Source organism: Sphaerodactylus townsendi, linkage group LG03, assembly GCF_021028975.2.
Source record: "Sphaerodactylus townsendi isolate TG3544 linkage group LG03, MPM_Stown_v2.3, whole genome shotgun sequence".
NCBI classification, from domain to species: domain Eukaryota; kingdom Metazoa; phylum Chordata; class Lepidosauria; order Squamata; family Sphaerodactylidae; genus Sphaerodactylus; species Sphaerodactylus townsendi.
The window spans coordinates 10207659-10235092 of NC_059427.1; the positions used below are offsets into that span (position 1 = coordinate 10207659).

Consider the following 27434-nt stretch of genomic DNA (forward strand, 5'->3'; position numbering starts at 1 on the left):
TCATAACCTTTACATAAATTTCTCATGTTCCTGGGTTCGCTAATGATACAAGCAGCTTAAAGTATATTAAAATACATCTAGCCCTAATGTGCAGTCTGAAATGCTTGCAGCATTTCTTCATTACCTCTGATTTGCTTCATGAGGCCCTCCAAAAAGTTATTTTGAGTGGAGTATTCAGAGATGTGCCACTTCAGTGCAAGAGGAAACATCACTGGATTTTCAAACACTTTCTTTTCTTCATACCTTGAGGAAAAATCATGCCAAAGTATCAGTCCAATTAATAATTCCCCCCAGTGGATGAGAGAAAAAGAAAAAGGAATTGGCAGAAATCCTAGAGACACAGGCTGAGGCTGAGAGGAGTAAAATGGGAGGCGCTTTGGATAGGAACATTCACCTCCATGTAGCTCCTGAGAACTGAAAAACAGAAAGCAGTGGTGGGAAACAGGTATTAAAAACAAAAACCTAGTCAATCTGGATTCATAATGCCACCATGGAGGGAGAAAGAGCTTTGACTTCTCCCACCAGCCATTATTCCATGCACTGAATAGGGGTGATTTCCCCATTTTTGCTGCTCCACAAGAAAGCTGGTGTGGTTGGAGTTCTGGACTAGAGAAGGGCCCTGGCTCAATTCCACATTCAGCCATTTGGCTCACTGGGTGACCTTAGACCAGCCTCTTTCTCTCTGAAGAGATTTATTGTAAGGATAAAATGGAGGCTAGCAGAATCAGCTACATCTTTTTCTCCCTCTCACATAGTATCAGAATACAAGGGCATCCTATGAAATTGCTGAGAAATGGGTTTTGGACAGACAAAAGGGCATATCTCACTACTCAGTAAGTAATTACTCTATTGAATTCATTGCTGGGCGAGGTACTGATGGCCACAAGCACTGATAGCTTTAAAAGGGGATCAGACAGTTTCCTGAAGGAGAGGAAACTGTAAGACTACAAGAACTGGTGGCTGAAGGGAGCCTCCATAGCCGAAGATATCCAGTCTCCAGTGGCGTAGCGCCAACAGGGCTGGGTGGGCTCGCGGCATGGCGGGGGCATGGTTGGGACGTTCTGGGGCATTCCAGGGGTGTTCTGGGCCGTGGCGGGGCAGACAGCGCCACAACAGGGGCACAGAGTTCCTGGGCAGCGTTCCCCCTCACTCCGCCCCTGCCAGAAGGCAGCATCAAGGAGCAGCCTTGGCCTCTATGCCTTGTTTGTTGACTGTTGACTGTCCAGGGGAAGTTGTTGGCCACTCTGTGAAACAGGATGCTGGGCTCGGTGGACCACTGGTCTCATTCAGCAGGCTCTACTTATGTTCTCAGGAGTGAGGCTGATGGACAGTGGAAGCAAACAGGTCACATGACATCACTGCTGTTCCTTTTCATCATTTTCCCCTGGTGGGAACTGTGGAATTTTTTAGTCCAATAATGTCATGTGACAATTCCTCTTCCTCTAAATCGGGGGTCGGGAACCCACGGCTCCTGAGCTGCAAGCGGCTCTTAGCCGCTTCTCCTGCGGCTCCCGGCATGGCTGCCCCTTCCTGGCTGGCCCGGGCAGAAATTAAAGGCGAGCAGGTAAGCGGGCAAGCGAGCGGAGCGAGGCAGAGGCGGAGCAGGGGGGCGGGGGAGCGGGTGGGCAGGCGGGGGAGTGGGAGGAGAGCGGGCGGGCGGGCGGGTGAGTGGGCGGGTGGGCGGGGAAGCGGGCGAAGGGACAAGTAAGAGGGGGGCGAGCGGGGGGCGGGCGAGCGAGCGGGTGGGGCATGCGAGCGAGCCAAATGGCTGTTTGAGTGGAAAAGGTTCCCGCCCCCTGCTCTAAATCTACCTGGGGAGACTTTAAGCAGAAGCACAAATTTTCTGGCTTCCTAATAGTTGGTTTCCTATTTGCAATGGCTACCTAGCCCCCTCCCAGTGTGAAGAAGGTTAATGAGAAAGATCCACTTACCTCTGCAAGGTGCTCCTGGCATCCTAAAGGCAGAGAGAGAGAGAGGAAGTGAGAGGGAGAAGTGAGACCTCAATGGTTGCTAAAAGGCCTCACCAGGAAGACTTCCTGCACTTTGGAAGATTTTGCACTCTGACCCCTTTCTTCTGTCCAGCTAGCAGACTCCATTAAAAGACTAGAGTGGATTTTTAAACAGTGGGAGAAAATCTTCATGAGGATAATATGAGCAAACTAGAGCCATTCAGACAGAGCTGGGTGATCTGCTTTGATGGCCAAAATGACTTTTATTTTCATGAAGAAATTTTTCCTCATGGATAAGACAGGAAGTCCTCAAATTGTGATGCGTAGCTCCCATGGTTGCCTGAGGATGCAAAGGCATTCATAGCGATATTATCTGCCTCAGCCTTGTGTCACTGTTATTTTCCTTCTTGCCACTGGAGGGCATTTACCAGGCTTAAAAATAATAACTAGATTACAGTAGCCTTGTAGCAATATATTGGTTTCCAACTTTTATTTTTAAAAAGTATTTACTCCTTGACATTTACATGGACCATCAATAACAGACCCATAGAGCAAGTTAACCAGTTCAAATATTTGGGCATAACTCTTACCAGCAACCTTAATTGGGCAGTACATAGGAAATTAGCACTCGCTGCAGCTAACAACAGTGCCCTAGCAATACAGCGTTTCTTTTTCACTGTGGGCCACCAGTATATACCATCCGCATTGAAGGTGTTCAATGCTAAATGCGGCTCTCAGCTCCTCTATGGAGCACCAATTTGGATCGAAGCTATAAACAAAAATATAAACACAGCCCAGTCCCGTTTCTTCCATAAAATTATGGGCTTACCAAATTGTGCTTCATATGCAGCCCTATGTTTAGAACTCGGGCAAATATCATATGCCACAATGGCCTGGCTGAGAACTGTCAGATACTGGCTATGTATCCACTATTTGCAGGATCACTCCAGTTTGCTACACCTCATGCTTTCCTCGGGACTATGCAAATTTAGGTGGTGGCTGGTAAAACTAGTTGAGGGGAAAAATCAACGCCTTTTGGCTTTTCTATAGCATTAGAGTCGTTAGGCCCCTTCTTTTCCCCTATCAACAGAAGCATATAGCTGCTTGAAAACTAAGCTATTGCCAGGAACAAGAGTATCGGGATATGATAATGGCTTCATAGGTGAAAACGTGTTCCCCCCCGACCCTGCTTATCCCAATTGAGCAAGGGACACATGGCCAATTATTTTTACATTGATCACCAACCCTAAATTCAAGAAGAGCTCCTTAACACTGGCCACAGGATTCAATCTTTAATGCCTCTTCTATGCTGCTCTCATGGCAGATATCAACAAATTGACAAACAGAGGAGGCTATGTCCATGCAACATGTGGGTCAGGTGGAGACACTCGGGATCATACCCTCTTTCATTGTGTAAGGTTTGCAAAAATCAGAATGTCGCTAATCTGCACTCCTATCCCATTTCTGTATAACAATCTAACCGATGCCTCTTAAGATACCTATGCTTTCAGAACAACATGGATCCCACAGTGTGCGAGAATGTAGCAAAATTTCTGCTAACGATAATAGACGTAAGTCTAGATGAATACCAATCAATGCCTATGTATTATGACCACATATAGCCAGCAGTAATTTTTCTAGCTTTTGTCAGTATCCAATGACGTTTAAGTGAGTCAACTTAGCTGAAAGAATGTCCTATAGTCACAGAAGGACCATGTATATATTTCAGTACCAGTGTCTATGACTGTGAGCAATGGTGGGCAGGTTTTGTATGCTTGTTTTGTATGTTTATTTTATGCCAATAAAGGCTTGTTACTATTACTACTCCTTGACATTTCAGAATTATAAATACAAATGGTAAGAACTAGTGACATTGTTATAATGCTTTTTATTATGATGCTATAACACTATAGCAATCTAGCGATTGCCCATTTTTAAAAGCCAGAGAAAAGTCTTCTAAAGGATGAGGTGTGGGGATGGCCACGGACTGAGTTTTGGTGTGAGTGGAGGCAAGACTGCAAAAAACAAAAAAATCCCCACCCACATGGCAAACAAAAGGCACTTTGACCTGCAATCTTTCTAAAATGAGCATTAAAAACCCCAGCCATTTTTTTGCATCCAGTTTATCAGAGATTTTCCCAAAGGCTTGTGTCTCGCCAACATTTTTGGTGCAATCATTCCTCACACCTCCATTCTCCCTGTTGTTTTTCCCCTTGTCTCTTCAGCTGTATTTATTCCACATGCTACCGCTGAAAATATAGTGTTCCCATAGTAGTAGGATGTCATCTGTGTCTTAGAAGAGTATCTCTACACTTCAGCCATTTTCTCCTCCCTCTTGTCCTCCATTTTCAAAAGGATGTTTAAAAAGTTATCATTGTCATATTGTATTAGTGATGTAACAGGTCAATTGTATCAGCTTTGTGGAGACTTCCAGTCTGGTCTTAGAACTGGCTGCATGCCCTCTGTGATAGCAGAGGAACCCAGCAGGGGGGGTTTAGGGCTGGGGGCTACCCCAGGCCTGACTTGTCATTACCACAAAAAGGAAAATAACTCAAGTTTACCCACAGAGCTCCAGGAAGGTGATTCCTCAAGGAGAAGGTGAATCGGAGGATTCATCTATCTCTTCTTGAGTTGAGTCACCGGAGATGGGAGACCATCTTGGCTAAATCCTGCTGAGGAGTTCTGAAAAAGACTGAAGCAGTTCCAGTCCAGATTTCTTGTACCTGGAAAGTGTGGGTTTATTTTGACAAAGAAGTTATCTCAGAATTTGATGTTACCACTAAATGCAATCTGCTGACTGTTGTTTTAATATTAAAGAGAAAACAATGTGATGCACCTACCGCAATGCAATATAGGCCGTTTCCCCACTCACCTTTTGAAGCGCGCTACTCGCAGCAAGTAACGCAGGGTCCAGCCACACTCCCCACTACTGCAGCAGCGATAACGCAGCTGCTCTGAATCTGCCGCTCTCCTACCCCCTCAGCGTGCGTCATATCTGCTCCTGGACGGAACAGCACTTTTTGAAAAACCCAGCACTGAGCGCAGGGCAGTGGGGAAGCCCGGGGGGGACTCCGGGTTTGAGTTTCCCACCCCTGGTAGTGACATGGAGCCTTTTGCCCAATAAGGAAGCAGTGGGCTGAGCGTATGCACGCACAGTTTTTTTTTAATATCGTGGAGCTGAGATCTATGTCTATTTGTGACAACATGGGGTCAACTACATAACAATGCAAGGGAGCACTCACTTAAAGTCTATATTTATTCCCCTTTGCCACTAGAGCTCCTGTGGTGCACCTGAGTAATGCAGCCTTATGCTGTAGTCAATAGCTTCCTGGTTCTAATCCTGCCAGGGACTAGTAATTTTTTTTAAAAGTGTGTATGAAGGAATTGGGGCTGATTTTTGAACAGGACAAGTTTCCTCTGTTTGGGCTGAAAGCAGCGTGAGTAATTTTTTAAAAAAGGAATGAAGGAATTGGGGCTGATTTTTGAACAGGACAAGTTTCTTCTGTGTAGGTTGAAAGCAGCGTGAAAGCAACTGGTCCCACTGTAATTCGGGTTTACTCAAAACACACCACCATGAATCCCCACAGTTTCTGTCCCCAGCACAGTTTAAACACCTTCCATTCACTGGTTTTTTAAAAACGTGGGGCTGAGATGCACATCTATTCGAAGCAACGTCTGGCTGGTTACATTGCTTGCATTTACTTAACCTTGCATTTACTTAAAACCCTTAAAGAACCCCTTCAACCATTTTAAGAACTGTAGCTCAAATAGTTAAGCATTGTGCTAGTGTGTGAAAGGTTGGTGGTTCTAGCCCAGTAAAGAGTATTGTTTTGGTGTGTGTTCATAATTTTTTTCATTGACTGGCGCAGACAAAGCAACCTGGTCCAGCACCCATCCCCCCCACCAGAAGAACAAGGCCCCAAGTTTTTTGCTGCCCTAGGGTTAGGGTTGTGAATTGTGAATGAAGAGGCAGCAGTGAATGAATTATTGAGGTAGCATTAAACACAACAGGACGTGGAAATGGGGCTTCGTTTTAAAACGGAGCTTCATTTCCCTGTTTCACTGTGTTAGTTCTACCTTAACATGCCTTTTTCCCCACCTTCAACCAGGAGGGGAGCTGTGGCTCAGTTTGTTAAGTGTTTGTGGTGGTATGTAAGAGGTTGCTGGTTTGAGCCCACCCAGGGATGATTTTTTTTAAATTTCATAGAAATAAGCAGCTCGTGGCATGGAGAGGAACGTCTAACAGAAGGACCAGTTCCAGTGCTATGTATTTTCACCCCAGCAGGAAGTGCTAGTAATGGGAGAGTGTTTTATGTGAATGCTTCAGGTGGGATAGATATGAATACACGAAGGCATGCAGGTTGCCCTTAATCGCCTGTTTCCCCATTTCTGGGTATGGTTGTGCGCATGCTTGAACAGACATGGATACAACAGGGAAAAAGTAAAAAAAAAGTCCCGCCCAGCAGCAGCAGCCAATCAGGATAGCCCCTGAGCTCAATGTGCGTTCCACAGCTTCAGAGTGGGGAATCCTGGTGGCTGCTGCCTGAGGATCGTTTGAGGGGCAGAAGCTGCGGTGGGGAGTACGACCTCGCGCTCAAAAACAGCGATTCAAACAAGACCGGTTTGCCTCAGCTTTTTTTTTTTTAAGTGGGGAATCGACCATATATTGGCATAATTCAATTACAAACCAAGTGCAATAGACACAGACATGCTCATAAACAGTGCTCTTATCCTATACACAACATAAACATCCTATAGATATACAATTATCAAGCCCTTGGAAAATGTGGAATTATCCAATATGAACGTCTTTCAAATGCCAATTTTTTTCTGCCCCGCTGCAAGTGATCTTGCGCTCCCTTCTTCAACCCAATTAATGTGATTTGGCTCCTTCTCCTGTGCAAGGTTTCCCACTGAGGGACTCTATGTTCCAACCCATCCCCACCCACTCCTGGCAAACCTGGATTCTGACAGGTGTTGACAATGGTGACTGCAGCTATGGCATTCCAGGCCACCCTTCAGAGGCCTGGACTGCTCCCTGCCTCCTGTCTTGCTCCCGCCCTCACTGGTCTTCAGTCAAAACATGGTCCTGACTCCTCAACTGTAGCCTGGATTTTTACCAGGTCATTGGTTTTGGAGTTGGGGCCACATTTGGTGCTCTCAACATGCCTGGGAGCAGCATGGGACTGTCATCTTTTCTGGTAAGTCTGAGGCTGGAGGATTTTCGTCAGGTGTGTAATGGGAGGGAAAGTGGAAGGCTGCTGACAGCCTTTTCCCCAAAGGGGAGCCTGCCTGCTCCCACGACACTCTTACCTGCAGAAGTTCATGGGCTGGCTGCTGACACTTCTCCTCCATCTCCTGGATGAGGCTGTCCACCGAAGAGAGCGCCTCAGAGAGTTCAGTTAAACGCTGGTCCCAGGTTTTTTTTACCTCCTTCTCTGCCTGTTTTATCTGAGCCAGCAGAATTTTCTCTTGTTCCACCAGAAATGAGTGTAGTTGTCTGAACTTGTATACTGTCCTTTGCTTCTCTCCTGTTGTTTGCCTCTGAAACGGAAAGAGAAGGAAATCAGGTCAACATAACAAACAACATAACAATTTGGCTTTGCTGTGGACATGCATTCTAGACTTTAAGAAAGCTGATCCAAATAAACCAGGGTGGATATCTAAAGAACTTTCACCTGAGCTAAGATTTTAAATTGGAGGGGAGGAACATTAATAATCTGAGATATGCCAATAATACCACATTACTTGCAAAAAAATAGCAGGGGCATACTGGCAAAGCTGACATGGGATAACCCATGTTGCCAGGCATAAGTTATTTGGTCATGTGGGGGTGCAAAGTCAGCCCCCCACGTGACCAGATGCCTTCCTTGCACCATGGCTGCTGGGCTGGGAAGAGGAGCCGGGCCAGCCCCTCATCCTGGCCCAGCAGCCAGGGTGTGGGTTTCCGCTGCTGCTGGGCCAGGAAGAGGAGCCAGGCCAGCCCCTCTTCCCAGTCCAGCAGCTGGGGGGGGGGGGTTTCTGCTGCTGCTTAGCTGGGAAGTGGAGCAGGCCAGCTCCTCATCCCGGCCCTGCAGCCGGGGCGCTGGTTTCTGCAGCTGCTGGGCCAAGAAGTGGAGCTGGGTTAGCCCCTAATCATGGTTTATAGTCACCATGAGTTAAAAGTTTTCATGGCACTTCACACGCACGCATGCACACACACACACACACGCACACCTTTGGGGATGGGGCACCCTCATCTCTTTTCTTCTGGGTCTCAGCAAGAATATTAATGGGGAATCAACAAGTTCACCTGCTCAGGGCTCATCCTGGAGCAGAGAGCAGCTGGGAAAGTCAACTGATTGTGCCCCAAACAAAATCACCCACAAACAAAAAGGGAGGGGGGGGTCTAGATATGGAAAAGTATGCTGGGGAGGCCCACCCACTAAGCAGAACTTGGGCACCATCTAGGATACCAGGGGCACCCAGAATCCATAGCCCACCTAGTGCTTGGGTGTAACTCTGCTTAGAATTGCAGTGTCAGGTTTGCCTTTGGGAGCCAGCTCTGCTTGAATACTAACAGTCTGAGCATAGACATTCCTAGTGGGTGGAGGGGAGAATGCCTCGTAGGTTGACTTTTCTACTATTTTGTGCCATCCACACCCCATCAAAAAAACCAAACACTAGTTCTAGAATCTGTTGACTTCAGCTTGAGTGACACTTACGAGCAGGTCTTGGCTTTCCTTCACCATGTTTTTTTTACACCCCACAATTCTTTCTCTTTCCTTCTTCAGAATCTCCAGATGGTTGTGGAACTGATCCTGGGAGAGGAGAGACCCAAAACTGAGATTGGTTCATTTTTCAGTAAGAACATGTAAGAAGCAAAACTGTCATTAAGGGCCAAACTGCCCACATCTCTAGTGGAATCTTCAACAACATTTCACAAACGCTGAGCACAGGTAGCCTTGCATAGGGACACTGCCCAATTTTCCAGTGATGCCCACCAAGAATGCAGAGATATTCACAGTGCCAGTGCTGCTATGGCATGGAGATTGATTCTGTGCTTCACCCTGCTGTCCACCATGACACCATGTGTCTGCCACAGGAGGGTTTTTTGCATTAAAATACATTATTCTCACTAAGTATATCACTATATTCTCTAACAATAGACCCAGTAGTGACAATTTAAAAAAAAATTGGGAAAGGCTCTTGGGTGTTGGGGGGAGAATGCAAGACAGGAGGTACTGGATTGGGCATGGTGGAGGAAATGGATACCTTCCATTCCACGCTTTCCTCAACTCTCTTGGGAAAATGCTGGGGCAGAAACTGGAGGCAGTTTCCCCACAAAGAAACCAAGGAGAACGGAAGGATCCATGGATTCTTTTTTGTTGATTTCCTACCTTGTACTCTTGAGAGGCCTCCTTAAGAGGAAGGGTCTTGTGATTTCTGTGCTCCTTGGATTGAACACATTCCAGACAGATAAGGGCTTCATCGTCCATGCAGAAGAGCTTCAGGTGTTCACAATGATTTTGGCAAAGTCTCCTTTTTCTAGAAGTCATGACTGCCTATGGCCCAAAACAAGGGGAAAGAATTTGTTTCAAAGCCTGCCCTCCCACCATTCAAAACTGTTTATCTCCTTTGTATTGACTGAATGTAATTAAGACCTTGATCAGTAGGGAAAAAATCCACATTTTTTGTATAAAAGCTGAATGTGAAAGAGTTTAACCCCATGGGATTTGGCCTTCATGTGCAATTTGGTGAAGGGGTTGGATTTTCCTACAGAGAGAGAGACAGCTGTTTGGAGGTGGAGGGTCCTGAACAAAAAGAGAATTCTGAGGGAAAGGAGGGAGAGAGAAGCCATCTGGGTCGCAGTGCAGAGAACAGGGGAACTTGGGAAGGAACCTCCAGAGATCTTCAGCTGCACTCAGAGCCCCAAGAGCACCATTACCATCAAAGGCCAGTCAAGACCTCTTCTGTTGCCACTTTAAGTTGTGTTCTGAAATTCTGCACTGGCTTTTGGAGGAAGTTTTGGGGTTTATTAAACCCAGACCTGAAAAATCTGCATGCCTCTATACTCCATGGAAGCCCACAGCTGAACGTTCACAACCTTTTGTTTCCCAAACCAAGTGGGGTTTGGAAGCATTGCTGCAGAGTCTAATTTTGGGCCCAGTCAGGCCAAGCCCAGCATTCAATTGCCGAGTGTTAAACTCAGAACCCTCTTCAGAACCCTTGCAGTTGAACGGTGGACCTGGCATGGAGTTTGGGAGCGGAGCCTGAAGTTGAATGCACGACCTGTCAGGCCCCACTCTCAAATTCCATGTTGTTCAGGGGTGAGGCTCAGCCTAGCTGGGTCCTGTGTTCATCTGCAGGTACCAAGTAAGGAAGAGAGGGGAGAGAGGAGTTTTATTTGAGCAGCTTGAAAAAAATGCCCCCCAAATTGGCACTTTTCAGGATCTGCTTTTTTTTGCCCCTTTTATTGATGCCAATTTTTTCAGGAAATATACTGAGCCCCCAAACACCATCCCATTCCTTTCTTGAAAAAAGTAGGACCAAACATGTAAGGAAGTGAAGGGGAACTGCAAGATTACAGATAGACTCTGAATGACCTTTATGACACCTTTCAGAAGTACCCTATATACTCGAGTATAAGTCGACCCGAATATAAGTCGAGGCACCTAATTTTACCACAAAAAACTGGGAAACTTATTGACTTGAGTATAAGTCTAGAGTGGGAAATGCAGCAGCTACAAGTGCAATGGAATCTCTCTCCAAGAGGATGCCATGCCTGTCAGAACACAAATTTCAAGGGCACAGAGTAATACCTAACACAGCATTCAGAGCCAATGGAGCAACTCTAATTGCAAAGACTGTGGCTTTATCAAAGCTGGAGGATTTACAAGCCTAGCTTTACATAAACACACAAAAGGGAATGGTGAATTTAATACTCAAAGTTGGATGCAGGCAAAATGCTTCTGCCACAGCTGGTGTGATCTCCTTTCTTGGTGTGCCACAGCTCCAGTGGCCATCTTGGAATTACCGTATATACTCGAGTATAAGCCGAGGGGGGCTTTTTCAGCATTAAAAGTGCTGAAAAAGTCGACTTATACTCAAGTATATACGGTGAATCCAAACGAGTCCATCCACCTGCTCACAAACAACATTTCCTCCTATGTGACTCTCCAGATGACACTATCAACATTGGAAATGACTAGGAATTTTGATACTAACCCAATAAGCTAATATTCATTGTGTTAACTTGAGTGTAATTTGGGAATGTGAGTATCTTAATTTTTTCAGTATTTTAAATAATAAATAAACTGAGAGATTCTTTCACATTCTGGACCCAAATGAGCATCAGTACTTGGGGCACCAGTGGGTTCCTAGTCTTTTTTCCCAGAAACCCCCTAATGCCCCTTTCTTAACTCTCACAATCTCAAACCCCACTCCTCTCCCATGACTCCTGCATTTGCCATCAGTGCATATCGGGGTGGGGAATGTCCGGCCCGCAGGTCATATAAGGCCCACAAAATCATTTGGTCTGGCCCTGCTCCAACTCCCATTCAGATCACCCCTCTCTACACTGTGGGGCTGATGTCCAAACCAGCCTGAACTGGCTGCAGCCATGAGACTCAGGCAGGCAATCAGTTTTGCCGCCCATGCCCTGTCATGCTGCCGCCCATCCCTACCATGCCTGCCCGCCGCCACTGGGCTGCTCAGACAATAGAGGCAGGCAGGCGGGGGAGGGAAGCAGCACACATAGTAGTAGCTGCCCGCCACACCACTGGGTCCTAAAAAGCCTTTAGGCACTCCTGACAATCCAGTGCCCTACTTACCAAACTTCCTTGGGGCAGGGACAATGGGAAAGGCAGGGATCAGGAGAGGCCCAAGGCGAGGCCAAGTCCAAAAGGACTGGAGGGAGAGAGCGAAGGGAACCAGAAACTGGGTAGGGACCAGTGGGGTGGGGGGAAGAGAGAAAAAATGAACATGCCAGGAAGGGCAAAGGGAGCGGGATTCGAAATTCAATAAGTCTAGGAACTTTTTTCATAGCAACATAAATTTATATTAAGTAAATCATAATAATAAAGAGAAGCAGTTCCAGCCCTCACATTAGGGATCAGTTAATTAAATGTTTGACCAAATATAACAGGCTAATTTTTAAGTTGATACATTTGTATGGTCCGCCAATCTATATATATAAAAATCTAACAGTGTGTTTGTCCCTGATGGTGTCCCTCAGAAGCTGCTGGACGGATCGCCCCCAAATTTTCACAGGACGTCCCTCCCTGTTGCTGGCAGGTACTCGGACCTTCAAACCGCTGAAAGTCCATCCCTGAGCCAGGTAAAACGTCTTTTTCCTGGCGCACCAGGCCATGAAGCTGCCTCTGTTTAGCTGTCACCCTTAGAATGTTCGTGCAGCCTGTCTGTCTATGGCCTGAGGACTTAGAATGTTCGCTCAGATGGGCAGAGATGAGCAGTGAAAACAGTACATAGGCAATACTTGTTTAGGTAATACTTGAGTAGAAGTGGGAAACACATACACACTCCTTTGGTTGCATGTGGAGACGCCAGGTGGGGTCCCCCCCTCACACGCAGGTGTAACTTTCTACTCTCTGTGCTCCCTCACCCACTGCTATCACATCAACACACATCCAGCTCATCCTCACACACACTCACTCTGCCCCTCCCTCACATCCCGAAACTCGCCACCACTTCTACCCACTTCCTCACCCATATTTTGCCACAGCTATCTTTTACTAAAAGTGAGTTCGAGTTTGCCTTTTTTCTTCTTTAGAAATTCTGCGCGGGTGGGGGCGAACTCCTTACACTGACGTGCTCCGCTTCTTTTGCACATGGCCCTTTAAGAACCCAGGGAGCTGGCCTCGATCTGAGCGCCTCACCACCCTGCCTCTGCTGCCTGACTGGGATAGCCTCCTTGCTCCAGTTCTGCCTTACCCAAGCCAGGACTGTGCGTGTCAACCAGCCTCATGGACAGCGGAATTCACACTCTGGACAGTTCCGTTGTGGAATGGGAAGGGTTACCTTATACTAAAAAAACAAGACAGCACCATATAACAATGTGCATTGAAAAGGGAAAGAGGGATTCCATTTGATCACCCCAAAAGGCTATGCTGGGGATCATTGGACCTGCATGGACATCTGTGTGGGTTGCGGACTGTGATGAGAAGGACAATCGCCACAGCAACGCATGGCTGGGCCCGCTAGTTATGTTATAAATATCCAAATGGTTCTTGGCAAAAAAAAAAAAAGGTTTCCCACCCCTTCTTTATACCAACAGAGCTACAGCAACATCAGACTGAGTTTTGACCATAGTGATCATCAGGGAGTTCTCCAGGGAGTTTGCCTGGTGTGGAGTACAGATTTTGGGCCCCTGCTGTGATCTAGCACAAAGTGAACCCAGAGCCAATGAGACCTGCCAATCTCATAGTGCTCACTTTTTGCGGATGACATGCATATTTCTTGCCTTCTGCTGCTCCTTCCTTATTCACAATGGCCTTGGCACAGTGCAGGAATCCCAACTTCATTAGAGGCCTGCATGGGGGGAGGGGGGTCAGGGGCCCCCTTGGGTAGTGAAACCTCTTAGACCGTGGAAGCAGCTCAATCCCAATATGGGAGGGCCAAAGGTAGGGTCATTCTAAATATTGCTTGACAAAAAGGAAATGGGGCTGTGCTACTAATGTTCCTCAGCCAAAGTTGGTTTTCCAGTGAAAGGCTGGGGCACCAATACTGAGAGGGCCGCCTGCTGGTATTTGCAAATGTCTGCCACAACTTAGTCATGAAAGAGTTAACTGTATGTATGTAAACCAGTTACTGAGGTCACAGTTTTATGGCCAGTCTATTAATTAAGTTATTGGCCAGTCAGTCCGACATTGGTAACATGCAAGTGGTCATGTAGGCAGAGGTTATAAAGTTAAGTCCATTTCTTTGTTAGAGCAGTCACCATCACAGGGTGTTTGTTGTGAGGGGGGAAGGGCAAGGAAGAAGAAGAAGAAGAAGAAGAAGAAGAGTTTGGATTTATATCCCCCCTTTCTCTCCTGCAGGAGACTCAAAGGGGCTTACAATCTCCTTGCCCTTCCCCCCTCACAACAAACACCCTGTGAGGTAGGTGGGGCTGAGAGAGCTCCGAGAAGCTGTGACTAGCCCAAGGTCACCCAGCTGGCGTGTGTGGGAGTGTACAGGCTAATCTGAATTCCCCAGATAAGCCTCCACAGCTCAAGCGGCAGAGCTGGGAATCAAACCCGGTTCCTCCAGATTAGATACACGAGCTCTTAACCTCCTATGCCACTGCTGCTCCTTTGAGTCTCTCCTATAGGAGATAAAGGGGGGATATAAATCCAAACTCTTCTTCTTCTTCTCACTAACTGATTAGGCAACTTCATTGTTACTTACATATGCTAAAATGGGTGGATTCCACTTAACACATGCAAATCACACTTGCTAATTGCATCTTTTACACTTGTTAACCAATGCAAATGGTTCTTTCTCCCACCCTGGACATCCCACAGGTATATATACTCCACTTGTTTCACTGCCATCAGATTCTCTGAAGATACCAGCCACAGATGCAGGCAAAACATCAGGAAAAATGCTACTGGAACACAGCCATACAGCCCAGAAACCCCACAACAACTCACTTTCCAGGTAAGTTACAATGACCAGACATCTGACTATGACCATTTATACATGTGTTGTCTCCTTCACCTTGAGCTTGGATTGGGGTAGATTCTTGCTTATGCATGCTTTCCCCCCTCATTTGAACTCACCCCTCCACAGATGAGAGAATCCCCATGGTTTCTGACAGCTCTGAAAGTGTGACCTTTTCTCTCCATTCACAGGGAAAGCAAATAAGAATACTTCTTTAGCTCCCTTCAAGTTGTCCTGCTCCTCCCTGTCTCCCCCCCCCCCCCACCCACACTACAGTAGTTCTTCCCACTCTTCTGGGCAGCATTTCAGAAGGATCAGAAGGACTTTTTTGTTTGCTTGTTTTAATGCTAAAGGTGTATAATGAGGAATCCTGACTGAAATTGACATGATCTAGCAGACATATGCAGGAAGGCAGCCTCTCCAAATGACGGTTGCATGAAAATATGACAGAATGCAGGATTTAAAATTTTGCCTCTGTTGGACTGGCAGGAGTACTTTAGATGGGAAAAAAGGATCCTATGAAAATGCACATAGTGGATGGAAAAGGGCTAGGAAGGGTAACTGGTGCAAAGAGGAAACCACAGGAAAACCGCAATGCAAAGTAAGCAGTCGTGGGTAAGTAATACATGTACAAATGCCCTGTGAGTCGGTCAGGAACCCATGTTCCCCTTTCATGTCAGATGTATCATGTATTTCAGTCTTTACATCATACCTCATGTGGGTCATCAGCCTCTTCTGTCCCTGGATTTCTTGCATGAACTCTCTTTCCTTTCATTTTTTTTACTAAGTTTCCCAGCTGCCAGTTTGTGTGGAAATTCCCTTTCTGAATCTCAGTTTTGCAGACAGGACACTCCAAGTCCCCCAGTACTTCCCATATGTCACAGTAGCCAGTGATGCAGTTCCGACAGAAATTATGTCCACATAGCAGGGTTACTGGGTCTGTTAGGAACTCCAAGCAAATGGGACAGTTTGCTTCTTCTTCCATATCTGTGTGTGATGACCCTGAGGCCATGTCAGACCCAGTTTATGTGGCTTGGCAGACAGAAAAGGTAGCTTTATGAGGCCTGCAAAGAGGACAGCAGAAGGACAATGAGCTGGAGAAGGGCTGGATTTTATGTGGGAGATGCAGATTTTTCAATGGACAAATTTTACACTGAGATTTAAAAATACATCTGATAACAAGTGGAAAACATTCTCTTAAATGATCGAGCACAGCTGTGGATAATTCAACACTGTAATTAGGAGTTAGCTGTATGTACACAAGTGTAATGTTACAGCTTATGAAGAAGAGAAGAAGAGTTTGGATTTATATCCCCCCTTTCTCTCCTGTAAGGAGACTCAAAGGGGCTTACAATCTCCTTTCCCTTCCTCCCCCCTCCCCACAACAAACACCCTGTGAAGTAGTTGGGGCTGAGAGAGCGCCAAAAAACTGTGTCTAGCCCAAGGTCACCCAGCTTAGCATGCGCTGGAGTGCACAAACTAATCTGGTTCACCAGATAACCCTCCATAGCTCAGATGGCAGAGTGGGGAATCAAACCAGGTTCCCCAGATTAAAGTGCACCTGCTCTTAATCACTACACCATACTGGCTCTCAACATAACAGCACTGTTTGAAGGCGGTCGCTGGTTGGTTACAACAGAGCAGGTTAAAACTCAATCCATCGAAGATGGAGGTTCTTTGGCTTGGTCGGGGAGGAGGGATTGGGGATTTCCAACCGCCAGTGTGGGAGGGGGTCACATTGGCGCCGACCTCCTCCATCCGCAGCCTGGGGGTCCGCCTGGATTCGTCTCTTTCAATGGAGACCCAGGTGGCCCATATAACCTTGCCAAGTTGCGCTTTTTTCCATTTCCCTTTGACAGGTCTGGCCGGTTGGCCCCCTTTCTCTCAATCACACCACTGATTCAGCCACTGTGATCCATGCAACGGTCACCTTCCAGGCTAGATCTATTATAATCCTCGCTTAATGCTGGCCTTTATACCTGATCTGAAACTGAAACTGGTCCAACATAGCGGCGGCCCGGTTGCTCACAGGGGCTACTTTTAGAGAACATATTCGCCTCTGTGTTGCGTACTCGCTAAGCACTCTGCACTGGTTACTGGCTGAATTCCGGATCGTGGTTCAAGGTGTGTGGTGCTGGACCTTTAAGGCCTTAATGCCTGGGACCCTCGTACCTTCGACCGTGATTACCCCTTATGTCCCGGTTTGACCTCTACGTTCTGCAGAGGCAAATTTACTGGAGATCCCTGGCCCCTCAATGACGCGGCTGGCCTCCACACGGGCCAGGGCCTTTACGGCTCTGGCACCAGCCTGGTGGAGCACTCTACCACCAACTGTCCGGGCCCTGCGGGACCTTGGAGAATTCCACAGGGCCTGTAAGACCGAATTGTTCCACCGGGCCTTTGGAGAGACCAGCCGCTGATAGTGCCTCCACCCCCACCCCCCTCTGCTTACAGGGCCCTCTCTGTTTACAGAGCCCTAACATCATTGGGACCCATTCCTTTTCTGGGGAGGGTTGTATATGGATTTCGTGGGGCTACGGTTTTAGAATTTAATTATTTTATAGTATGTTTTATATATGATTTTATGTTGTTCACCGCCCTGAGCCCTTCGGGGATTGGGCGGTATATCAAATTTTAAAAATAAATAAATAAATAAATAAATAAATAAATAAATAAATAAATAAATAAATAAATAAATCTTTATTATATTATATTATTAACATAATTGTTAACATAATTATATTAACATAAGTATATTATTAATATAATTAACATAGATTAACATAGATTATTTATTATATTATTAACATAACATATCTTCAACATAATAAATTCCTTAATTCATCCACGAGGACTCATAAGCAGAAAAGGAGAAATTGCACCCCCCAAATACTGTTTACAAGAAACAATGCGAGTTTTCAAAATGACAAGAGAAAAATGTAAGTTACCCAGTGCTCACCAGACAACCAAATCCCTATTGCATGCTAGAAAGTCCATCTTTGAACATGCCAATAAACCAGGGACATGTTGGGCACATTTACTAAGCAAAGAATTGGGAAGAATTCAACTAAAGAACAAAAAAGGAAAATGGATTTACAAGATCTCTCAGAAAATGAATGAAAAAGTTTAGTGGCAAATGCTCTGCCAGATGGAGGGGACATGAACTTCAGACAAAATGTCAGCATTAAATAAGACCATCTTAGAAGTCTCCTCTTCATAAACATCTCGATGGGATGTCCACTGCCCACACACACACTTAGATTCAAGCTGATTCCTCTACTGTGTTGTGCTGCAGTTGCCAACTACCTCTGCAGCTAATCTTCTCTGCTTCCTTCATCCTTCAAGACACCATTTATTAACAACTCCCAAATTGTGACTTCTCTCATACGCTGTTTCCACATGGGTTATTTTCCCTGGTTTCCAGTACCCTTGGGATGTGGGGCTTTCCTTGCTTCCACACAGTATTGAGGTGCACCTCCTGGATTTTCCAAAGCTTTTCTCCAGTCTTTTCCAAACCTGTTTGCTGCAAAGCTTTGGAAAGGATGGCAGCAAAACCCAGATTGCTGTGGAGCGGGTGGGAAAGTCCTGCCCACAGAGCAGCCATTTCAACTATCTTTCAGACTGCTGTTTCCATCCACCACCACCGGGAGGATCTTTTTGAGAAAAAAAATGCAATTGAAATATCATTTTAACAATCTCACTATCTGTGCATTGAGTTCTCAGAATTTTAAGCTTTCTTTTATTTTTTTTTAACTCTCAAGCCCTTTTTGTTGGAAAGATATAAAGGGAACGGAATGGCTCTGCGACACAAAAGCTGGGGGTTTCTGTAAAAAAGGAAGAAGTGGGAATAGTATTTAATTGTGGATTTAAAAAAATGAAAAAGCCCTGATGGTACAGCGGAGGGTGATTGTGAGTGCTGCCAGGGGACTGGGGCAAGAAAATGATAGGAAACATGCCATATGAAAAACCCATTGGCATTGTGCTGTATTGGCAGCTGCACAGAGGTGTACCCGGGGAAAATGGCACTCGGAGACATCCATTCTCTGGGCGCCCCCACCACCACTATGCCTAGGGTGAGGGCCCACCCCCAAGCCCCGCCCCCTCCAAACTGCTGACTTCGAGCCGGCAGCCCCTTCTGCCCTCCCCTCTGGGGAAGACAGAAGCAATTGGAAGGCTCCATGCTGGGGCCTTTGCTTTTATAAGCTTGGAGAGTGGGGCCATGCCCCCGAGGGGCGGGGTCATGCCACCCAAGCTTATAAAAGCAAATGCCCCGGTTCGAGCCTTCCACTTGCTTCTGTCCTCCCCAGAGGGGAGGGCAGGGCAGAAGGGGCTGCTGGCTCAAAGATGGCAGCAGGGAGGGGGTGGGGCTTGGGGGAGCTGGCAGCTGGGAGGGGGGCAAGGCTTGGGGGTCCTCTGGCTTCCTTTGTCCCGCCCGTGTCGCTGATGACATGGGCAGGGCCGAGGGCACCAGAAGACAACAAGGCAGCAGGACTTTCTGCTGCCTTGCCGTCTTCCTGGTCACATGGGGGGTTGCGCCCCCACGTGACCAGATCAGTGCTGCCCAGGGACAAAGGGTACCCCGCCCCTAGGCAAATACGCCACTGCAGCTGCAGCATAACAGGAAACATACTCAAGACTGTCCTTGTGCAGGAAAACACTTTTGTTGTTATTGTTCTTCTTGTTGTGGCTTTCAAGGAGCAGCTGACTTAGGTGACCCCATAAGGTTTGCAAGGAAGGCCATGCTCAAAGATCTTTTGCCGTGGCCTTCCTCTTTCTAACAATTGTGGATTCCTTGGTGGCCTCTCATCCAAGTACTAACCATTGGCTGACCTTGCTTCTGAGATATAACAAGATTGGGCTAGTCTGGGCCATCCACGACAGGATGGAAAACACCATCCACACAAATAAAATCTGCTGTTCACTAATTATAAAATAGAGGGGTAGTGTAAAGAGAGCAGGGCCAAGAAGTGCCGGTCTCAAACACAGCCACTGAGGCCTCAGTCTCAATCCTCCTGTCCTCCATCTACTAGACTACCTGGCCATTATGCAGCCTTACCTGTCAGTTGTCTTCAGCTGACATCAAGGACTGGTTTTGTTGGACACACAATACAGCCATCTTCTTCCTTGTAATTTCCCACACTTCATTCATCTCAGGAGGGTCACAAGTACAGAAAGGGCAAATGTGAAGCCCCTTGAAAGCTGGAACCTCCCTCTCCTTGCTGCAATTCCTCTTGGCTTTTTCAGAAAACAAAACCAAGAAATGTATTTCAGTTCTCTTCACTGCTGCTAGACATATCATTAAAAAGGCGGATCAGCATGAACCTTTGAACATAAGCCCCATATCTGCTAAAATAGATCATACATTAACTAATCTGTTAATTTGTGGATTCTAAAGTCCCACCTATTTCACAATAGTCTTTCTACACAATTATCACATCTGGGATACCTGCATTTGATGACCTATTCACCACTGTTGTTGGCTTGTTTCCTCCATATCTCTGTGTGCCCATGTACAGATCATGATGCATGAATCATAAGAACATAAAATCATAAAGAACATAAAACATGCATCATAAGAACATAAGAACAATGCCTGGCGCGCCGGGCATTGTAACACTCAAGCCCGCAGCTGCGGTGGTGAAGATGACGACCGATACCTTCGGTACTCTCTGGGCTGTTATTTGCGGCGTTAGGTAGAGACTGCGGCGTCATAGAGAGCGTTGGTGGCAGAAACCTCTCGACCGCCGTTCCGCCTGTCGAATAAGCCCAGAGCAGCCAGGGAGAAAGAGGTGGGCGGAGCCGGCAACGACGACCGCACCGGAGCAGGCTGTTAAGATCACACCGGGCATGATAAAATTCGAGTCCGAGGCTCCGGAGACAACGAGAGTCTTGACGAGGCCTGATTGTGGAGGCGGGGCCTCGCAGTACGCCTTAGGGGTGTTGAAGGAGGCGGTCCTGACAGTGGCCCTGATTGGATTAACATTGATGCAGCTGATTGGATTAACATCGATGCAGCTGGTGGAGGCTGGATCGCAACCGGGAAGTAGCTCGACAGGTCGTGATCCATCTGGAGCGGATCTTTTAACATACAGCCAACTCCTTGTGGAGTTTCTAGTGACTCTCCTGCCGCTGCGCTGTGTATCGGCCTTCGTTACTGCCCCCTGGACTCCATTGGCTGCACCTCGCCCTCAGACCTTTAACATCAGAGGGAACCTGCCTAGGTGGTGTGAGCCCTGGGCGGGGACCCCCTTCCGAAGAGGCCTACATTGTTGCCATGGTCATTGGGGACAACATCACGCTTTGGTTGAAATCTTGGACTTCAGCTCTGGCACTGATTACGGCATCTTAGAAGCTATATACAAGTTAATTGGTATATGCCTGTAGCTGATTATAACACTGTAGAGTGTCATAGTCAGAAGCTAGTTAATGGATAATTGACTATTGTGGGTAGAGTGTTAAATTATATCGCCGCTGGCACTGGAAGGATTGGTCAGTCGCTAGCTAAAATTTGTAATCTAGTTAGTGTAGATAATATTAGAACCAGTGGCGAATTCGAGTCCACAGTAGTGGAGAGTTTTCGCCGGGGAATAGGGAATAAGTGGGAATGAATTGGTAGGCAATGGGGCCCCCACTTCGGGGCTCAGGAATCCCAGTGTTAATGGGACAGGGTAGATATGATGGTAGGCGGCGGTCATATGAGAGAAGGTGGGAGAGAAATAGATGTGCTCGCCCACCTTCTGACCTCCGACCTATCCCGAGGAACGTAGGTGGTAGGGTTCAGAGAGACTCCGCTTCGTCACTGGTGCTGATCAATGCCAGGTCCATAAATAATAAGACCACAGTTCTCCGAGATTTTCTCGGGGACCTTCAGATGGACCTGGCTTGTATCACCGAAACCTGGGTGCGCGAAGGGGAGACCGTCGCCTTAGGCGAGGTCTCTCCCCCGGGTTTCGCGTGTCTGCACCGGTCACGAACACGGGGCCGGGGGGGAGGCATGGCAATGTTCATTCATAATACCATCCCTTTTAGGGCAGCCCCTGTCCCGGAGATCGATGGTCTAGAGTGTGTCGGCCTAGAGTGGAGGGCCCAGGAGAGGTTGTACCGGTCGCCTAGCGCACCGGGAGATAGCCTGCCGCGGCTGCTAGAGGTGGTAGCAGACTGGGCGTTGCGGTTCCCAGGCTTATTGTATTGGGGGACTTCAATGTCCATGCTCGATTACCGCCTCACGCATGCAGTGGCTGCGGACTCCAGTGTCATCCATGGCTGCACTGGGCCTCTCCTTTGGTAAATTCTGGCCCCACTCATGGCGAGTAGCTGGGCACACATTGGACTTGGTCTTCGGGTTGGGGGTTAATATGGTCATGTCCTCTATTGATAGAGTGCCATGGTCTGACCATTATGCCCTGAAGGTTCGGCGGACATGCCACAACACCTCCCCAGTCTAGGCTGCACGGATCTAATTTTTTTGCTATTGTCCGGGCCTGGCGCGAGACTCTATGGATCCTATTGGATTCCTGGAATGTTCCCCGCGGGACTCTTCTTGAACCCACCGGCACCCTCGATGAGCTAGTGGAAGACTGGAACTCCCATCTTCCGACATGCCATTGAGGTGGTTGCCCCCTCGGCATCCTCTCACGCCGCCGCTGGCCCCCTTTGGTATACCTGAGGAGCTACTGCATGAAGCTGGAACTTAGACGACTAGGAGCCGTAGTGTGGAGGAAAGCTCGCGGACGAGGCTACTACCGAACATCTTATAGGACGCTTATGAAGGTTTGATGACACGGGTGGCTGCCAAGGAGGCTTAAGAGGGTTTTCTTCTCCTCCTCCCTCGCTGGCTCAAGGCTAAGGCTCCTGCTGCCGCGCAATAATTATTCTCATCATTATTCGGCTCCTTTGACCTCATTGTCTGAGGGGTCTACAAATTCTCAATTGGCTGTCAGCTGTGAGGCTGCTCTATGCGAGCTTTTTTGCAGATAAAATCATGTCGCCCGGCCAAGACCTTTCCCGCCACCTTAGAGTCAATAAGTGAGCTTTAGGAGGCTCCCTTGCCATCTTCTGGCCCCTTGTGTGGCCCAGTTCTCCTACTCTCGAAGCCTGCCTGCCACGACATTGTGGGCCCTGGCTGCTGTTAGACCTACCTACCTGTCCTCTGGATCCGTGCCCCTCCTGGTTTATTGGGAAGCTGCCAGGGCGGAGCTTATGGACCCCACCTGTTGAGTATCATCAATAGCTCCCTTGAGCAAGGAGTTTTTCCTGGTGGGTTGAAAGAGGCAGTGGTCCGCCCACTCTTGAAAAGACCATCCTTAGATCCTGGTGATCTGGCCAATTACCGCCCCATTTCGAATCTTTCGTTCCTGGGGAAGGTAATTGAGAGAGTGGTGTTGGAGCAGCTTCGGGGTTTCCTGGAGGACACATCGGCTTTTGATCCCTTCCAGTCCGGGTTCCGTGCTGGGCATGGGACGGAGACTGTTCTCGTCGCCGTCACAGATCTGCTCTGCTTACAACTAGACTGAGGCGGATCGGCGCTGCTGGTTTTATTAGACCTAACCGCGGCGTTTGATGTGGTCGATCACGACCTTTTGACCCACCGCCTGGCCGCTTCCGGGGTGCGGGGACTGTCCTTGAATGGATTGTCTCGTTTCTCCGGGACCGGACGCAGCAAGTGTGGTGTGGGGACCAAGCATCCCAGAGGTACTCACTTCATTGTAGTGTGCCTCAGGGTGCGCTGCTGTCCCCGCTATTATTTAACATCTACATGCGACCCCTTGCTCGGTTGGTGCGGAGCTTTGGGCTGATGTGTCACCAATATGCTGATGACACCCAGCTCATTCTGTTGATGGAGGGGGGAGCGACCTCCGCCCCTGCGGCTCTCCAGCATTGTTTGGAGGCCGTGGCTGGGTGGTTGAAACAGAGCAGGTTGAAGCTGAACCCATCGAAGACGGAGATCCTCTGGCTGAGACATGAGGGGGAGGTGGGGGATTTTCAGCCGCCGGAGTGGGAGGGGGCTATATTGGCACCAACCCCCTCTGTCCGCGACCTGGGGGTTCACCTGGATTCGTCTCTTTCAATGGAGACCCAGGTGGCCCATATTACCCAGGTCGCGTTTTACCATCTTCGCCAGGCCCGGCGGCTGGCCCCTTCTTCTCTCCCCAAACCGATCTTGGCTACACAGTGGTCCATGCAACGGTCACCTCCAGGTTGGACTATTGCAACCTCCCGGCTTCACGCTGGCCTTCGCGCCTGACGATTTGGAGATTGAAAATGGTCCAGAATGCGGCGGCTCGTATGCTTACAGGGGGTGCCATAAGAGAACATATTACACCTGTGCTTCGCCGCTTGCACTGGTTACCCATTGAATACTGAATCATTTTCAAGGTGTTGGTGCTAACCTTTAAGGCCTTGCGCGGCCTGGGACCTCCGTACCTGCGGGACCGTCTTACCCCATATGTCCCAAATCGGTCTCTGTGTTCGGCAGAGGCCAATTTACTGGTGATCCCTGGCCCCTCCATGATACGGCTACCCTCCACCCGGGCTACAGAGCCTTGCTTACAGCTCTCTGGCTCCCTGCCTGGTGGGAACGCCCAATTCCACCAACTGGGTCCGGCCCTGCAGGACCTTGGTTGAATTCCTTTGCAGGGTCCCGTAAGACCTGGGGAACTGTTCCACCGGGCCTTTGGGGAGACTAGCCGTTGATAGGGGCCCCTCCCTCCCTCCCTCCTTTTTTTGATGTATAACATCATGTGGCCCTACCACCCTCCCCTTTGATGTGTGTTTTTAGAGGGAACTGATAATAGGCACCATCTTCAATTAACATTAATATTAATTTTATAAGCTGCATTTTAATGGGGTAGGGTTTATTTTTATTAGAGCCATCTTAACTTATCTATATTTATTGTATTAATTTGATTGTGCTCTTTACATAATGTATACCGCCTCTGATTCTTCGGGAGGGCGGTTTATAAACCCAATAAATAATAATAATAATAATAATAATAATAATAATAATAATAATAATAATAATGATGATGATGATGATGATGATGATGATGATGATGATGATGATGATGATGATGATGATGATGATGATGATGATGATGATGATGATGATGATGATGATGATGATGATGATGATGATGATGATGATGATGATGATGATGATGTGGGGGAAAAGAAAGTGTGGATAGTTGATGTTGCAATTCCTGGTGACAGAAGGATTGATGAGAAGCAACTGGAAAAAACTTTACACTCCATACGCAGGATTTTAAGGATTGAATCTACAAAGACTCTTGGCACAAAACCAGTAAAAGGTGGTCCCAGTGGTGATCGGGCACATTCGGGTGCAGTGCCTAAAGATCTTTGAACGGCATCTTTGGTGCAACAAAACAATTGGCAATCTTCGACAAAATCACTCATATGTCAGCTGCAAAAGGCCACCCTTACTCAGCTCTTCCTGCACGCATTATTCGTCGACTTGACATCACACAGTCCTAGATGCTTTGGGAAATGTCCCATCGCGGTGATGTAATATGCAAAAAATCCAGCATATTGATCTTGTTTGCTGTGTATAACTGTTTTGTATCAATAATAATAATAATAATAATAATAATAATAATAATAATAACAACAACAACAACAACAACAACAACAACAACAACAACAAGCCTGCTGGATCAGACCACAGTCCATCTAGTCCAGCACTCTGCTACTCACAGTGGCCCACCAGGTGCCTTTGGGAGCTCACATGCAAGATGTGAAAGCAAGAGCCTTCTGCTGCTGCTGCTCCCAAGTACCTGGTCTGCTAAGGCATTCGCAATCTCAGATCAAGGAGGATCAAGATTGGTAGCCATAGATCGACTTCTCCTCCATAAATCTGTCCAAGCCCTTTTTAAAGCTATCCAGGTTAGTGGCCATCACCACCTCCTGTGGCAGCACATTCCAAACACCAATCACACGTTGCGTGAAAAAATGTTTCCTTTTATTAGTCCTAATTCTTCCCTCCAGCATTTTCAATGTATGCCCCCTGGTTCTAGTATTGTGAGAAAGAGAGAAAAATTTCTCTCTGTCAACATTTTCTACCCCATGCATAATTTTATAGACTTCAACCATATCCCCCCTCAGACGTCTCCTCTCCAAACTAAAGAGTCCAAAATGCTGCAGCCTCTCCTCATACGGAAGGTGCTCCAGTCCCTCAATCATCCTCATTGCCCTTCTCTGCACTTTTTCTATCTCGACATCCTTTTTGAAATAACACATTTCAAACATTTTATGAAGACGACTGTCGGCAGCTTGGGACAGATTCAAGGTGTTATCTTGGATGTGTTCCAAGACTCCTTGTTGGTTTTGCTGCAGCACACTAAGAAAGCTTGACCTTTACTATGTGTACATGGTGACCCCTCCAATGAGATGCTTCCATTTAACTGTAGGGTTCCCAGGTCACTGGGAAAAATTTTTTTGTTTATTTGCTTGCTTCTTTTCCCTAGGGAGAGGATGAGCAATAAACAAAATAGAATCAAGGGGAAACATCTATAACACAAATGTTGTAACAACAGCAATAACCTTATGCCTCCTTTCCTACAAATTTGGGCTCCTAAGGCAGCAATCTTTTTTAAAAAAAAATCTGAAAACAGTGCACATATAGGTACTGAAAATTGAAAACATAAACAGAAAGGAGAATCAAGAAGGGATAGCCAAATGAATCAAACAGATCTTCATCTACTGATAGAATACAACCGTAGAGAGGGACAGACAACTCAGCAATTTGGGGGCACAATCAAGAAGCTCTTTCTTGGGTTTCCACCTGTTTTCCCTCAGGTGATGGGGCACATGAATATAGGCCCCCAAAGATGACTACAGCAGGGAAGTGCTTATGGCAATAGGAGGTCCTTAAGAAGAAGAGAAGAAGAAGAGTTGGATTTATATCCCCCCTTTCTCTCCTGTAAGGAGACTCAAAGGGGCTTACAAACTCCTTTCCCTTCCCCCCCTCCATCACAACAAACACCCTATGAGGTGGGTGGGGCTGAGAGAGCTCAGAAGAACTGTGACTAGCCCAAGGTCACCCAGCTGGCGTGTGTGGGAGTGTACAGGTTAGTCTGAATTCCCCAGATAAGCCTCCACAGCTCAAGCAGCAGAGCAGGGAATCAAACCTGGTTCCTCCAGATTAGAGTACACTGCTCTTAACCGCTACACTACTGTGCAGGTATTTCAGCTTTAGCCATAGAGGGCTTTAAACGTCAATACTAACACACTGAAAGGTGCCCACATGCAAATTGGAAGCCAGCAATTGTGGAACAAGACTGGAGTTCTAAAATCCCTTCACCCCACTCCAGGAAGCATTCTCATTTCAGCATTCTGTACCAATTGTGGTTTCCACACAGTCTTCAAGAGTAGCCCCACATAGAGCATATGGCAGTTGTCTATTCTAATCATTTCCTGGGCATGCATCACAGTGGCAAGATCTATTCTGCACAGCAAAGGCAACATGGTCTGACGGTGGCACTCTGGCAGTAGAGATCTCTATCAGTAGAGATCCACTTCCATGGCAAAGATCAGCTCTAGCGTATGGCATGTTTGATATGTGGAGTCTGGTACACATTGAGAGCCCAAGTGCTGCCCTGGAAGACACCAACTCCGTAGCCTTTACAGAGGTGGCCACATCAGCGTGGATGTTGAAATCCCCTCAAACTATCAGACAGGAGAAACTCAAGGCCCAGCCTGAAACCACCCCCAAAAGACTCAGCAGGATATCTGCTGGTACGATAGGCAGTCAGTACATCCAGCCAGATGACCAAACTCCCGCAAGAGAGCAAAACAATCAACATCTGGGAAGTTTGGGACGGGAGTTCC

General features: G+C 47.4%; 1 protein-coding gene across 1 annotated transcript in view; it reads right to left on the reverse strand.

Moving 5' to 3' along the window:
- Window positions 1-15603, reverse strand: part of LOC125429973 — a 96288-nt gene extending 80685 nt beyond the window's left edge. Inside the window, exons 1-6 of the mRNA XM_048491610.1 lie at window positions 15304-15603; window positions 9329-9493; window positions 8654-8749; window positions 7263-7493; window positions 1932-1954; window positions 125-243 (exon numbers count right to left, since the gene is read on the reverse strand). Coding sequence (XP_048347567.1) covers window positions 125-243; window positions 1932-1954; window positions 7263-7493; window positions 8654-8749; window positions 9329-9493; window positions 15304-15603 — 934 coding nt within the window. The remainder of the gene's footprint in view (window positions 1-124; window positions 244-1931; window positions 1955-7262; window positions 7494-8653; window positions 8750-9328; window positions 9494-15303) is intronic.
- Between the last annotated feature and the right edge of the window lie 11831 nt (window positions 15604-27434).